Source organism: Rhopalosiphum padi, chromosome 1 (genome assembly GCF_020882245.1).
Source record: "Rhopalosiphum padi isolate XX-2018 chromosome 1, ASM2088224v1, whole genome shotgun sequence".
NCBI classification, from domain to species: domain Eukaryota; kingdom Metazoa; phylum Arthropoda; class Insecta; order Hemiptera; family Aphididae; genus Rhopalosiphum; species Rhopalosiphum padi.
The window spans coordinates 1253353-1269985 of NC_083597.1; the positions used below are offsets into that span (position 1 = coordinate 1253353).

Genomic DNA, 16633 nt, shown 5'->3' on the forward strand with positions numbered 1-16633 from the left:
TATATTTTTATGCTATATATACCTAACCTAACCTATGCATTGGCTAAAAACTTATTTTTTACTTTTTATTTATTTAAGACATTTAAATCTATTTACACAAAATTTATAATACACATTAAGTATTTAAGTTAACAATTAACGTATTATAGATGATTTTGCATAATGTTAGGAAATTCATCGAATTAACTAGGTACCAATAAACTAGTAAAAACTTTTTATATCTGCTATTAATTTTTTATTATTAATATTTTATAGTTAAAACGGTTTTACTTTTTTTATAAGTACCTATTAATAGAAACTTCTAAATTATATTTTAATTAAAATTATTGTACCTGCGTATCGTCAATTATTTGAAAAAAATGGTATCAGTAAATTAATACAGATTGTATTATTATAGGTATATTATTATTGTTATTATTGTATATAATATATATATATATATATTTGCAAATCGAAATTAATTGTTCGCATGGGACACGGATTCAAAGTTTTTAGGTTATAAAATTGTTTTGCACGGTCAGATTCTATAATCTTAGAAGCGATATACAAGTTCCGACGGTATAACTTCAAATTTGATCGTAATATATTATATATATTATATTGACAGGCGAGAGCGTCGCCACCGTCGGATGTAGACTGCAGTATAGACACGCGCGCGAGCGTGGCGAATAATAATATTAATTGTCCGACGTCCGTCTTAAGACCCGACAAATATATATATATCATAATTGTTATTGACTACCGCAATGTCTAGGTGTTTACAACTGTGTGTAGATATTTTTTAGTTAGTCCGATACGTGCGCCAAGCAGTATAAGAGAGAGGGAATACAGTTAGTGGAGACGATATACAACGAATGGACTGCTAGAAACTGCAGATACCTGTTGTAGGTATACGTAGGTAACTAAGTAAGTAGGTATAGCTGGCGCATGTGACTGCGTCTAGAAACGGATCAAGAAATGTGTTCGCGTTTAGTCGTGATCGAGCTTAACTATTAAGAAGTACTAATCGTTACCTATATTACTACATGCCTAATGATACTCATTATTTTTTTTTATCTTCTCAGCAGAATCTCGTATCCGAGTTAACACGAATAATATTTAATTTCACAGTGCGGTCGTATTTCTGTATATTTTTGTCTATAATAAGCGTATAAGTACATAGTTACCAGGTGAGTGATAAACACATGTTTTTATTAAAATGTAATTGTTGTAATTTAAATTTCTATGTACCTATCTTTAGTTTAACGCATTTTAAATATTCGTATTAAAATGATCAATTATTTATTTTATTATTTAACGAATTTTAATTTCTTTTAATTAGATTATTTTAACAAGCACAATTATTATTAATGTTGTTGAATAACGGAAATGTATAATATTCATTGTATACGACATTTTTAAAGTCAACATATGATAAGTGAATGTATAAATTTGTTTAAAAGTTGTAAAATTCAAGATATAAACACAGAATATAATAATATAAATAAGACAAGATTAGGAATATAAACTTGTTTTTAATATCTGTAGCATGTAATTAGATCAATCAGTATTCAGAATGAAAATACACATAGATCTTTTTATCATACAAAACAGTCCGTTTGAAATCCCTTCAAATGTTAATTTTTGTCCTAAATCCTAATACCACACAGATGGAAAATGTCTTAATCTTATAGCAATAGGTCGAGTGATAATTTATTGAATACCACAGGCTTGTATTTTTTTTTTATTTAAACTGAAAACTTCACACTTTCGCAGATCACCTCTAAAACGTGACTCGGGCTTAACACATAGTTTAACTAGTTTAAGCTCCTTGAATATACCCGGGGATATTTTAAATATTCAATATAGCATATTATAGAGTTAATTATTATTATTATTATTGTAATAAAAATTGATTTTATTATATACATTTAATATTTTAATTTATAATTTATTATTATAAGTAGGTACTTATAGTTATAACATAAAACAACATTAATAGTATTACTGCTTTAATTTTTTTTTAATTTAAAATATGTTATTAATTATTATCTTATCAGTACACTATAGTTTCTCCCCTATTATTGTTTCAACAGCCTATACATCTATAGTAATTCATGCCTGATTGACTGTTAAGTCGTATAGTTCTGAGATTAAAGTGGGAGGTAAAAATAATATTTTTCAATAATTAATAATCAAAATTTATTTTGTCTTTGATTAAAAAATATATACATGCCATATAATCAATAAGAAGACCAACTAAAAAAAATATTTTGAAGGAGAAAAATCTTCCCACCAATCACTATTTATAGCTTTTGAACCTTTAATAATTATAGATAAATTAGTACCTACTACAAACATTATTTTACTATTTCTAATACAAATAATAAATATAGTTATATAGTAATTAATATATTAATAAGTTTTAACATGTACCTCGGTATTCGATATTATAATAAGATGTCTTCTAGTATGAATGGAGGTCGTGTAGGGTGAGCTACAGTATTTATATTAGAGAAGGATTGTTTTCACTGTGTTTTAAAAAGCTATTTTTGTTTTAGTCTGTTATTACTTGTTAAATCATTGATCAATCTGTACAATTGTACAATGTCTATGTATAATATAGTTATACTTCAACAAGACAACTACTTATATGGTATAATGAAGGCTATTGAAAATAATATTTATCAGTTTTTCGTGGTTTGTTTTTGTTTATAAAATATAACTGATATAAATCTATGAGTATTTAAACGGACAATTCACAATTGAAATAATCATTAAATTGTAGGCGTATTAATATTATCATGTTTATCGCTTGTAGCCTTGTAAAAAATTGATGCCCCAAATGGTCTAAATTATTAAAATATAAATTATTTTATAAACGTATTTTATTTAATTAAAAAAATGTCTTAATTTCTATAGTATATCTAGTACTCAGTATTAATTCGAAAATTTAATCGTTGCAACAAATACGTGTAATCTATACATTCATAAAGTTATTTAATAATTTTAGTAAAAATACTTAAAGAAAGTGACTTTTACTTTTAATTAATGATTTTAACTTAAAATATGAAATAATACTATTAGAATTAGAATTCCGTTGACTTCAAAGTTCAGAGAAAAAACTTGAACTCCTGCGAGATTTTAAGTTATATAAAAGTTATTTGGTAAGTACTAAATAGGAAAATCATACCTACTCTAATTAATATCTGACAAATGCAAAATATAAATTTCTCTGCAAAAGATATAAAATATTAAATTTGAACGCATAATAGGTGCAATACTGTAATGGAACCTATAAATGTAAAAAGCTTTATTTGTAATTCTTTCAATATGACTGATATAACATAATTATAGAAACAAAAGTAATTTCTAAGTCTTTACATGATTTCACTTACCATTGAAACATTGTTAAGCTTACAATCATAACAAATACTAGCAAGAACGAGAAGAAATCCTCTCCTCTACTCACCTTCAAGGCTTCAAATAATCCTCAGCACAACTCACCGCTACAATCGAACTATTAAAAGTTATCAAAACAGTCCATATATACTAAGAAATAAAAATCAATAATTATTTATCTACTATTTTAATTTTAAGAATATTTCTATACATTTCCTATGATCTCCAATAGACTTGACTATCAAGGATGCATATTTATTTAAAAAAAAAAAATACCATATTAAATTTTAAAATTTTGTATTTTCTGATATTAAGACAACCCATTTAAATAGCTCCAATCATCAAACTTATTTACATTTTCCTGTAAAATAATACTAATATAATCACAAAATTACTATATTTTTTTTATTAATTAAAAACTACCTGCTTAAAATTAAATATGCTATCTGCAATCCGCATCAGTATAATATAGTATATACAATCACAATGTACTAAACTTACCTACTTAGTACTTATATAGATAGTAGATACGCGGACATTCGGTGACATACCTATTACCTACTACATATTATATTATAATATATGGATAGATAGATCGATAAACAATACAAATAAAAATAAAATATAATATATATATATATTATTACTTATTAGTTATTGATTCTGAATGCGATAAATGTAATTTTTCGTGTAAGTATTTTGTATTATATTAACATTTCTTAATTATCACCTAAACTGAATAATATTACAGCATTCGTAAAATACTGACAATTTCGTCGTTTTCAAATACAATCATCACCGTTGTATTGTTTTGAGGGAAATCGATTTGTCAATATTACATTGTTTTCGAAAAATTAATCGTTATTGAAAAAAAAGCGTGTTATAATATGTATTATTTACGATTTGAATCGATGTTTATAGGATCCGGTATGACGCGCCCATCGGCTATTAGTTATTATAGCGGGCTGCATCGAAGTATCGTACGATACAGAAACAGAACGTCATTTCATCGTTATCCGAACATCCTATTGCTATTATTGTGGTGAGAAAACTCTGTATAGGTACTCCGAAAAGAAACTCTGTCTAACACTTATATACATAGACAATTACTATGATCATCAATAATACACGATAGTTTGTGTACAATATACTATAATGGGCATAGGCGCTTTCAGAGGTCCCCAATAATTTATTGGCTGTAAACATATACATCATGTACGCCTTGCTCATCGGCATTGCACGAATGTCGACTGCAGCGATGACCATTGTTCGTCGTGGTGTTTGATTAATGAATGACTGTCGCCGCGCGATGTACAATATTATTATAATACTACATTGTTCTGTAGATAATAGATCATCGATGAGACGGCGGCGAACGCATCATTTAAATAAACCGAAACCTGTAAAAGATCGTTGGACTATGGGGGTGCCAAGAAAATCATATTACTACTTAATATTTATAATATAATATGATGTGATGCAGTTGCATTGTATATTGTCTTGAAAATATAATAAATTATTGTACACGGAGCGTATCTATATTAAATAATATTGGACATCTACTGCTTCATAAATTATAATAATATATACAGAGTGATTCGCCGAGTATGCTCGCCCCCTTTTTTCATCAATTATGTTGTTACTCAACATTATTTAACCATATTTCCTAATGGAATTTTTATATAAGCTTAAAGACCCTATTTTCAAATTCTTGTGAGTTTTTGTATTACTTAAAACCATTTGTGGAAATACAAATAAATATTTTTCAAACGAGAACCTCCACTTCCTACTGTAAATTATTTAGCGAATTTTCCTACAAAAATACAAAAAAATTACAAAATTCAAATTGAAACAGTTTTTAAGTTATTCAACTTTGTGTTTTGTATACTCGCACTAAGGATAATATTATAGGCCCATGATAAAAGGTTTGGAAGATATGGGGGCTATGATTTGTACATTTTTATAATTAATATTAATCTATTAACATTTATAATTTATAAAAATTGTCCAACTGTCTAAGTATAATAAATTCTAGAAACAATATTACGTACATAAGTTAATATAATTGTAAGGACTACATTTTGTCATTATACTATAAATATAAACATTTTAGTTTCCAAGAAACTACGCATTCAAATTTTCTAAATTTTTAATAGGAACATCAAAATAAATCTTACCACTAAATAATTTACAGTAAGAAAGTTGAAACTCATACGAAAATAATAATCTGTATCTATCATCACAAGACTTTCTTTAAGTAATTCAAAAATATCTTCAAAATTTGAAAAAACAATTTTTAAATATATTTAAAAATTCAAAAAAATCGAAATTTGAAGACATTTAATATTAAAAGAAAAAATGGGGGCGAGCAAGTTTGGTGAATCACTCTGTATAATATATTGTATTTATATACACACATGGTATATGTACCTAATATAATAAAATGTCGTTAGAAAGTCAAGGACGCGGCGTTTGTAGAATCTGGACTATCGGAGACCAGTTTTAGGCGGTTCCGTTACTTTATTTTCCACTTTCTTACGTCCATCGTCTGGGTACCGAATAATACCTACCGACAAACGATAGTTAATACCTATAATATATTAAACACAATACAATTAATACTTAAAAAATAATTACAAACATGTTTTCTATTAAACAAATAATAATAACAATATCTATCGTTGTATGCGTTATGTTTATGAAAAAATATAATGATTTCTCAAGATTTTACAATCGAATTTAAGACGATGAACTGATCATTGTTGTCCCTATACCTACATAAAGTCTAAAATCGCTATGTGTAGTTCTCGATCTATAGTTATGCGTTAATAACAGGGAAATAATAATTCTAAAATATATTCGGTTTCATCTACAGATCCGCACACAAAATACGACCATAATGCTGTGTAACGTCTGGGACGATACAGCTGTAATATACCTAAATATAGGTAGGTGCTATACTATACTAACTACAGTAAATATAGGTACTATAAAATAAGTTTTAAAAATGTTGAAAATGTAATTATCGTTTAGACTTTACAGCAAATTGCCGCTTCATGCATGGTTGCAACCCCATTATAAATACTTACCTACTCTCTTTATATGAAGGTATATAAGAAATAAAATAAACCCCTCCCTCCTTACATAAATAATTATTAAATTACTAGAGTAGACTGAAAATAATCTACTTAAAAATGTTAACAATCTAGATTAACATATCTTGACTATAATCATACATTCATTATTCATACATCATACATAATACTATGATAAATACAAAAAGGTAATAATAGTCAATATATATATAGGTCTACACACATGTAGTACTTAAGTTTAGGTATTGGATATAGGTATAGTGACTATGTATTAACTACCTACTTTCTAATTTATCCATATGATTAACATAGGCACCTATTTTTAAAATTCGAAAATTCAGCTTTTAGTGCATTTGTGATGTTGATAATATATATATGAATATAAATATACGCAGATGCTTTCCCCTTTCGTAATTCATACGTAGGCGAAATTTGAGTTTTAAATTTGGGGGGGGGCTATTATAATTTGTATATATTTACTGTGTGTATGCTCCCTGAGATATATAAAGGTGGAAAGGGATATATACAAACTATTTTGGGGGACTATGATTGATTTTGAGGGGGCTTAGCCCCCCCTCAAATTGCGCTTATGAATTCATATATAGTATCGTATAGTTTTCAGGCGTGAAGTGATGTGAAATACCAAGAGATATTATTACTGTCAAATCAATACCTATTCCGCCGGAGCGTAATAATGACACTGCGACGTCACTTGACGTTAGCCCTATGTCTAGCTCTATTTTGTATGATAGAAGTGAGTATACCTGTTGTTGGCATAGTAAATAACGGAATAAATAGATCAATTGCCTACTGTGAACTTTTGTTTGTGTGCAATTTTTTAGTGGACGAGTGGATCAAAGTTGAGGAAACAGCGTGAGACAACAATTATGAAGTTTGTCAAGTTACTATTCTATAGGCTGATTTACGGTTTCGCCAATATGATCGGTATGGGAGAAGTTGCTGAAGAATTCGGCGACGGAGTGCTAGCTCCCCCGGACAGCGATTATCGACAAGAAGACGCAGAGGACGATTATTACAACGACAATAAGAACGACGATTATTACAATTATGAAGAATATTGATATCAAGACCGAACGAACCCTGCTTAGAATATTTATAAATTATTAATTAGTGTAATTAATATTAATATTACTACCTATACTATATTCAAGTTGAGTTTACTCACTTTTGCGCATTCCTAATGAGTCTACAACGATACAAATTATGTGATGAAGGATATTACACTTCATTATACTTTGTAGCGTGTTGCTTACAGCGTTAACTTGAATAGAGTACCACAGCTAGTCGCTATACCTAAAAATTTATTCTGTTTCACTATAATGTAAAGTGATAAATGTTTATTTGTATATTTTTACTATGTCTTATTAATTTTACATATTCACGAGGTAAACATTTTTAGAGTGAACGTTAAATTTGCAATTTTATAATACATGCGAGTATGGTATCTTCTTAGTGCTTTGCAATTTTTGTTCAGAAAATTTCTTACCAATAATTATTTGTATTGTTGTAAATTGTAATACATATAGGGTTAGGTAATATTATTATTAACTATAAATTATTATAATATATTTATTTTATAAAATATATTTATATGTATAATTATTTGTATATGTGTGTGTATCAGTATACCTAGTACTTTCTTTATATTTCATAATTTATATTTATATACATGATACAATATACGACTTCATAATATCTTGGCAAGTTATCTATAGTTTTAGTACCTTCAGCATTTTAGATTTAATTGTTTAGAATTTTCAGATGATTATTATATAGTGAAATAGACATAATATATTTATTATTTTGTCAATTCTTTCTACTTTCAACAGATACACTAGCAACTGCAGCATTTAAAAGTCAGGCGTATAAAAATAAATTTAACGATGAATGCATCTAGTTTCATATTAAATAAATCTCAATTTTTAATTTAACATTTATTGACTGCAGTGATTCTATATTTGTATGCGTCCGTCCTATGTTTATTTTATAATAAGCCTTTCAAAGAAATGTGACTGAGTATAATGAAAATAATGTATTTACAAATTTATAGTAGATACCTATTGACTGATTTATATTTACTACTTTGAGTCCTAAAACATAACGTGATACACTATTATGTATTATCTATATTAAATAATATAATTTATTATACTATACCTATCTATATATGTAATTTATTTTTATAACAACACAATTTAAATTAAAAAAAAAAAATAAACTGTATTCAGACATTGACTGAACGATCCTCGATTAAGTATAGAAACCTTCCATGCATGGTCTCCCGGAGGGGGGCAAAACGGGGCATTCCCCCCCCTAGAATTCAAATAGAATGTTGAACATTTTAACTTTTATTTTGATTTATAAACATTTCATCGATATTTTTACTTTAGTTTGTGGGGTTGGTATTTATTTTGATTTCATATAATTCTAACACATTTTGTACTTTACAAGGAATAAACTTTTTTTAATGTATTTTTTGGTGTTTGATTTCATTATGAGTCTCCTCTTTGTAATTTTTAAATTATTATTTTAATCTTCTGGTCTTTGACTTTAAATCAATAATCAATTATGTTGTTATTTTTATTCTATTGTATTTCTGTTTATTTTATAAAATGTTTTTCACTGTCTAAATTTTTTTTAATTACTCTCTATCTCTAACTCAAGCATTGCTTATAAGAGATGGATAATCATTTTAATTCTGTATGTAAAAATGTAAACTTGTACTTATATTATGATTCAATAAAAAAAAAATATGCCCCTCCCTGATAAATTTCCAGCGGGTGCCCAATGCTTCCATGTATAGAGAAGCTAAATAGGTATAGCTAAATATAGCCAAATAGGTATTATATACAAAGATAGGTTCCTACTATATTCTGTACAAAATAAACTGGACCAGTGACGAAATATGCATCATCTATTCCGATCACCTTCGACTGCCCACAATAGTGATCTCAGTATGAAAAAGCGTCCATTCCTGAACAGCCGGCTGCAGTCATCAGACAAAGTTTCCGACTTCCTGTTTGGCCCCTTGGGATGGAAGAAAAAACACCTGAGATACATGAATCCTTCATCAGAGCCAAGACCAAATTCACCGCCTTGGTGGATGAGATCCTGACGCTGAAGGAAGAGAACAAAAAGGTGAGGCAGAACATAGATAGCAATAATTGAGGACGAGGAACGTGGTAGTAGGCAACTGTCATCGTAACCCCATCGGAGATACTTTATATTATATCACTCATAGGGAGGGTAGACAGTCACAGCATCGAAAAGGCATTTAAAAATTCAGGACGGCGATCTTCAGTCGGCCCGTCAACCAAAATGTCTGTAAATCAAACATTGTGAGAGCGTAAAGCAGGGCATGCCCGATGTAACCCATTTGGCTATTGTATAATTAACTAGGTATCAGAAATCGTTGTTTATCAATAAACAATGGTGACGTTGCAATAGTAATGCAAAAGCACTTCCCTCGGCGTCGTCGGTTACAAAACTAAAAAAAATAAAAAAATGTTTCTTTACTATATATTAAATTATTAACTACCCATCTTAAATCATCTTCTGAATTTTCTTTCGCTATATAATTTTTAATCATAAACATATAAATAATATCCTTTGAACTACATATCAGGCTATGTACTTATTTATAAATATATCATATAGGTATGTATATATTATATATATACTTACTATTTAGAGATACATATTCGCCTCTCGTTTTTATTTGACTCAACACCGATCAATTATAAAAAATTTTGGTTTATTTAATAATAATTTTTAAATCTGAAATTACCCATTTTGTGAACATATTATACCTACATATTTTATACAGCGATTTTTGGTTATTTAGTTATTTATCAAAATTTTACTTATTTATAACTCATAAAATAAACTTGTCCGACATTTTTTGGCTGGGATATCAGCAATAAAATTAAGAATATTATACACATTTTTGGGGGACTATTATTAATTATCTAATTTATTCAAACACTAAAAAATTATTTCATACACCCTCCTCAAGAAAATCCTATATACGTCCCTGGTTGACACCGGCAATGAGTTCCCGTTTTCAGTAGTTTATAATAATTTATTTTTTATTTTAAAATAATTTTTAATAATACATTTATATAACCATAAGTTATAAATCTGAATTGAATCATAAGAAAATTATGATACTTTTAAAATATTTAAAACAAAAAAAAATCAAAACATATTTTTTACTTTGAAATTATACATTTTGTATAATAATAACACTGTTTATATAGAATAAGAACAAAACTTTAAAAATGTTTTAAAAACAAAAATAATTTATAAATAATAAGTTTTTTTTTTTAACATTATTTAAAAACTGTAAAATAATTTATAATAAGCATATGAGCGCAACAAGGTAGATATTCAAGCAAATGCTTGAGGCGAGTAGTTACTCAGCAGTGGCATGTAAATAATAAGTAATAACCAATTTTTAATTGTGACAATAATTTCTCATTCCCAGTACACAATATTTTGAGAAAGTATTTAAAATAAAGGAATTTTTTTTTTCATCAATAATGGTTAAACGGCAACAACCGGGTACTTGCCCATTGGGTTGCTTTTCAAATCAGATAGGGATCCGCTGTACTCACCCTCAAATGATGTAATTTACGACAGCCTATAATGTAGACCAAAAGCTACTTTAAAATCAAGAATTGAGCAAATACATACTTCTAGTGACCTAGCCTCCACCAATGATGCTTGATAGTATACTTACTTTGTTAATAATAAATAAGTTTAAATTAATAAATATTTTTCCCAATTTAGGTAATAAATAATTAATATTAAAAGTTATTATTTTTTATGATGTTAAAATGTGCATGTTAATAATAATGTAGCTGGAATAAATTTGATTGGCCCTCTCTACACGACCTCTAAAAGCATTTAGACATAATGCATTTCCATTTGTTTTAACACATATGCAGTATAATAACAATTGAACTATCGTAGAGGTGAGGAACTCAAAATAAGATTAATATGCACAGGTGACTGATGCAGACTGAGTGTAATGAGACTCATCTCAGTTTTTAAAATGATATCCCAGTGTTCGATAAAGTGTGTCAGGACGGCTAGTTGTCCTGAGATCTAACTTTAATAAGTTGTATTAACATTATGTCTTTTAATTAACATTTAAAGTAAAAAAAAAAATATTGTTTTAATAAAATAATCAAGTTGAGTTGATTGATGGAATCATAAAATAATAAACCAATTCTTAATCTTATAATGTCCTATATATTTAATATTTATAAATCTTCAAATGCACTTATATACCAAATAAAGAATACAACAAAACTTATTTAGTATAGTATTCTTGTTTATAGCTTATAAAAACAGTAATAACTGTAAAGTAAAAAATTCTTCAACTAAGTGTTTACATATTTAACTAAACTTCTAAATATTATTAATCATGTGATAATTTTTTCAAGTAAAATAAATACATAAGAACTAAAAAAAACTTAATAGTATCTAAATACTATAATTTAATTATACTTATACTTTAATTTTAAATTGGTAAAAGTATAAAAAAAAATAACTAATAAGTATATTATAATCAATTAAATTTAAATTAAATTAATTTATTGCCAAATTATAAATTTATAAGACATAACTTATAATTGATTAATTTATTGTTAATTTTAATAGGCTTTTAATAGTAGACTATGCCTTATAGTAAAATGTAAAATATAATGTTGAATAAAAGAGAATGATATTATTTTGAATTTTTATAATATTTTAAGTCATAATAAATTACATATCACTGAGTTGTTTTTCAACAGCATCATCAAGTGCAATATCAGAATATGAACGGTTTTGATATGCCTGAGCATCCATAAGTTCATCTTTATCATTTTCTCCAATGCTTTCTTGACTACTCTGACGGTTTTCCATCATTTCTTGCAAATCAAACTCCATTGAATTGTTCATCATTTGACTGGCTATTGAAAAATATGCAAATTATTATTAATTAAAATTGATATTAATACATTTATGGTTACAATTAAGAATTACTTGCTATGTTAAAAATCAATCTATCTAAATTGCACGTGACTATATATTATTAAGTAAACATTTTGATATTTGTGAAGTTTAAGCTGGTATTTATTTGTTATTTTATAAATACAATGAAATCTCTAACAGACTCGTAAAGAATTATGAGAACATTTAAAAAATAAATTGGTGTTAAATTTAATTTAAATTTTAGATAATAATTTAACCTATAGATAGTATTTTAATACTAACATTAGAATTAGTATATATCGTGTATTAATAATTAAAATTATCCATGAACAAGTAAATAATATATAATAGTCCATATTATATCTGATTTATATTTTTTCCTTTGAGGGTTTAAATAGCTTTTGATATTTTTGCAGATATGATCTGATAAAATACTCAAACCCAAAGTCATCAGTCATTACTGTTTTGATAAAATATATAAAGTTCATTAATGGTCATTAATCAATTTAAAACTGATTTTTTGACAGATAATTCAATAATTGTAAATCTTGTTTTATGTTCTTTATGTCTTTCATTTTATTGATCAAGCCTTAATTTATTTGTTGTGATAGCTGTAATGTCTGTAATAAGGGTTGTTCACTTACAGAGATTTCACCATATATATTCACTATTCACATGTCTAACAGTAACTTTTATCATACTATGAAGCTATACATCTTTTTAAAGAATATACTAAAGAAAAGAATTTAAATTAATTATTATTGGTGGTTTAAAGTTCCATTTTTTTATTGAAAACATATGTCAAGTAGAATATTGAGATAATTCACTTTTATAGTATTTTATTATCATTTAAGTTTAATATTAAATAAAACAATGAATGTGAAATTAATTTTTATTACATAAATCAGATGGATTATTAATATAAAACCAAAATGGCAACAAAAAAATAACAATTTTAAGTTAAATTAAATCAATAAGATCTGGATTGTAAACCCAAGATTCATCAAAAAGAAAATAGTGATATAAACTTGTAGATCAGATAAAATGATAAGTTCAACTTGCTCCTTCCTGAATAAAATGATGACCAATTAAACACCCTTTTCCTGTTTTTTTTTGCGGTGTGAACTATTATATTTTTATTTTGAAGCATGTATATTAAATAGCTAATAGAAGTATTTACATTTTGTCTATTATAATATACTGCTAATATTTATAGGCATAGTTAATCATTACATCAGTGTTAAACAATTTCAGTAAAATTTAATTAAAATGAATTTAGAAAAATAAACAAATTATATAGTTACTTTTTTGATATAATCAAATTAAAATATTCAAACAAACAAATAATCTTGCTAAATGTTATAAATGTATATTTTATTCTATTCACAGTACCAAAACTTTTAATTTTACTGGACAGATTAATTTACTATTAATAGATAAAACATTTTATTTTTTAGATATATAATAGATATTTACTAAGATGCTATTTTAAATTCATCAATGAAGATCAATAATTAAAAAGGTAAAAGCTATTATTATAACTTTTCAACTAATTTAGTTGTACCATTTATATAATGTGACATATATCTTTAATATATGACATGCAATTTAGAAGCATCAATAAATATAATTAGATAAATTTAATTACATGATGGATAGGCATTGTCTTCAATTTCTATTTTTCTAGATGCCTCCAACATTTCTGCAGCTGTTGTTTTAGTGTCTGCTTTACGCATATTTCCTCCAGAGTACTAAACATAAAAATATTAAAAATATTCATTAAAAAAAATATAATATTGAATTTGTAAATTCTGGACTCATAGTAGAATTAAAATTAATAAATAACTGCTCTATAATTATGTAGTATGTAGTATTTTCTTCAGAAACTGAATAATAGAATGAATTAGGTATATGATGCTAAATATCAATGAATCAGCAATGATGCAAACATATTATCTTTAGCAATCATTTTCAAATAAATATAATACAAAAATATTACAAATTTTTAATTAAAAAAAATAAAGAAAAATTCTAAATTAGAGTCAATTTATATGTTTAAGGTAACATAAACAGGGAATCATCTCATTGTAATCATCACAAATTCACAAAAGATAAAACTGTAAGATAAATTATAAAATAGATATAGAGAATATAAAATGTATACAGATCAAAGTAATAAAACAGAGAAAATGTTATTATACTAGAACAATTCTATTTCCCTAAAAAAGTTAATAATTATGAAAAAATCTAGTACAAAACACAATAAAATTAAGGTTAAATCAGGATAATAATATTAAGATAAATACTGGATTAATACAGAGGTTATCTTATTCTGGTGATATAATCAAAGACTAAAGTAAATAATAATATTTTATCGTACTAAAAATAGGAAAAAATGTTAATATAGTATTATTATAGTAGACTATAAATACTAATATAGTTGCCTATAAAGATAACTGTCAGAGGGACAATCAAAGGGGCCAGGGTTATCCCCTTCCATTTAAATATTACTATAAATAATAAATTGTATTCGGTATTTATACAAGTTCTATTAACATTTATCAATAATATATAGGTATAAAATTCAAATATATATTTTGTACCCAATAAGAAAATTCTATTATCACTACTAGTTTCTGAAGTCAAACATATAAATAGTATACAAGATAACACATTAAATATTAATTAATTATCACCGCCAACCGGTACTACAATATTATAGTGCAGAACTACAGAACCAAATAACACACGAGAAGCCTAATTTATTTCTGAATACTCCTAATTTCCTAAAAGATAGTCCAATAGTACTACAAAATACAAATGTATACTATTATCTTACAACCTAAAAATATTAACTGATATCCTAATGAAAACAATTTGTTAAGACTGAGAAATCATTAAGTCGAAACCACAACACTTTTTACTAGTCAACTAAGATATGTGATGTAAAGTAAATTATAACTTAATAAATAAAATATACCACTAACAACTTACTAATATAAGAAATTGACAAAAATAATATAAATAAAGTTTTTTTAAGATAAACTATTACCAAATCATTCCTAAGCCTGTAGTTTGTTTGCAAGAAATTTGAACGATCATGAGGAATTCGCAGTCCACTGGCAGGCTTCACTGGAGGTAATGGTATTTTGTTTACTTCACGACTTGCAGTCATTAATACCTAAAAAATAAAACAGTATATAGTAATAAAACTCTTACTTCTTAGTCCTATATGTAGTTGTAATTCAAATTAACACATTTATTACATTACATAAAGTCCATTAATTCGTGATTAGCAAAAATATTTTATTAAATGTTTAAATCTAATAAATTAACACATGATTTTAAAAAATGGCAAAAGGTTGATTTATTTCAAAAAGATCTTACATCACGCGGAGGAGGTCGACAAAATATTCCGTCTTGAGCCAATTGTATTGCAACTTTTACATCGTCAGCATCAACATTCTTTTTTTTTGCAAAGTTTGAAAATGTCTTAGCATCGTCCAGAAGTAGTGTTGTATATCCTAACAATAAAAATAAAAATAATTCATTACAGTGAAAAATGATAACTTTTAATTTCACTGTATTAATTACTGTAATTAAACTCCAAAAGATGATTTAAAACTTGTTGATCATAATCAGTTATTCCCAAATCTTTCATAATCGACACAATAATTTGTGTGTCTTTGGGCATATGTTTTCCTTGAGAAGACGCCATTTTATGAAGTCAAATTATTATAATAACAGTATGAAAATGTTAATTCGATGTTATGTGTATGAACTAAGGACTTAGCTTAGATTTTAGTACGGAGCTGTATCAAACTAAAAAAAAAAAAACATATAATAAGTACAGTCTACACTTTAATTATTCAGATGAACAAACCAATAAACTTTGTATATAGAATGATACTACTATGCCGCTAAATATTCTGTAATGTACTAATGTATGAAATCTATAATCATGGGCGGCTCTCCGATCTTGGGTTATAGTTACTTGCCCCATAGACCATAAATACCAATATTGGTAACACAGAAACGATTATCTCTACAACACGTGTATAACAGATACATTGATTTAATTAATAATAATATACTATAATAAAAATTTAATAATAGATTGAAAAAAATGTAAATATTTAACCATACATTATAAC

General features: G+C 26.4%; 2 protein-coding genes across 5 annotated transcripts; one reads left to right on the forward strand and one right to left on the reverse strand.

Annotated features, from left to right (window-relative positions):
• The first annotated feature begins 864 nt into the window (after nt 1-864).
• On the forward strand, nt 865-8657 carry LOC132917018 (uncharacterized). Of its 4 annotated transcripts, none has more exons than XM_060977524.1 (4): nt 865-999; nt 1065-1169; nt 7092-7230; nt 7319-8657. In XM_060977524.1, exons 3-4 carry the CDS (start codon nt 7171-7173, stop codon nt 7556-7558), a joined length of 300 nt encoding a protein of 99 aa, XP_060833507.1. In that variant the 5' UTR covers nt 865-999; nt 1065-1169; nt 7092-7170; the 3' UTR covers nt 7559-8657. The 4 variants fall into 4 exon arrangements, with proteins under 4 accessions (XP_060833507.1, XP_060833508.1, XP_060833505.1 ...); XM_060977525.1 differs by having other exon boundaries at nt 884-999; nt 1068-1169; XM_060977522.1 differs by having other exon boundaries at nt 894-1169.
• A 3073-nt stretch (nt 8658-11730) lies between these two features.
• LOC132917017 (transcription initiation factor TFIID subunit 9-like) lies at nt 11731-16500 on the reverse strand. Its single transcript, XM_060977521.1, has 6 exons — nt 16363-16500; nt 16074-16301; nt 15867-16003; nt 15532-15660; nt 14128-14230; nt 11731-12457 (listed from the first exon to the last, which is right to left on the reverse strand). Exons 2-6 carry the CDS (start codon nt 16195-16197, stop codon nt 12270-12272), a joined length of 681 nt encoding a protein of 226 aa, XP_060833504.1. The 5' UTR covers nt 16198-16301; nt 16363-16500; the 3' UTR covers nt 11731-12269.
• Nucleotides 16501-16633: the final 133 nt, after the last annotated feature.

Coding starts and splice junctions, on each gene's coding strand:
- LOC132917018 (XM_060977524.1), top strand. CDS start 7,171: ATGACACTGCGACGTCACTTGACGTTAGCCCTATGTCTAGCTCTATTT. Junction 7,231..7,318: donor CTCTATTTTGTATGATAGAA/GTGAGTATACCT, acceptor GCAATTTTTTAG/TGGACGAGTGGATCAAAGTT.
- LOC132917017 (XM_060977521.1), bottom strand. CDS start 16,197: ATGGCGTCTTCTCAAGGAAAACATATGCCCAAAGACACACAAATTATT. Junction 16,004..16,073: donor TCTTTTGGAGTTTAATTACA/GTAATTAATACA, acceptor TTTTATTGTTAG/GATATACAACACTACTTCTG. Junction 12,458..14,127: donor AGACAATGCCTATCCATCAT/GTAATTAAATTT, acceptor ATTTTTCAATAG/CCAGTCAAATGATGAACAAT.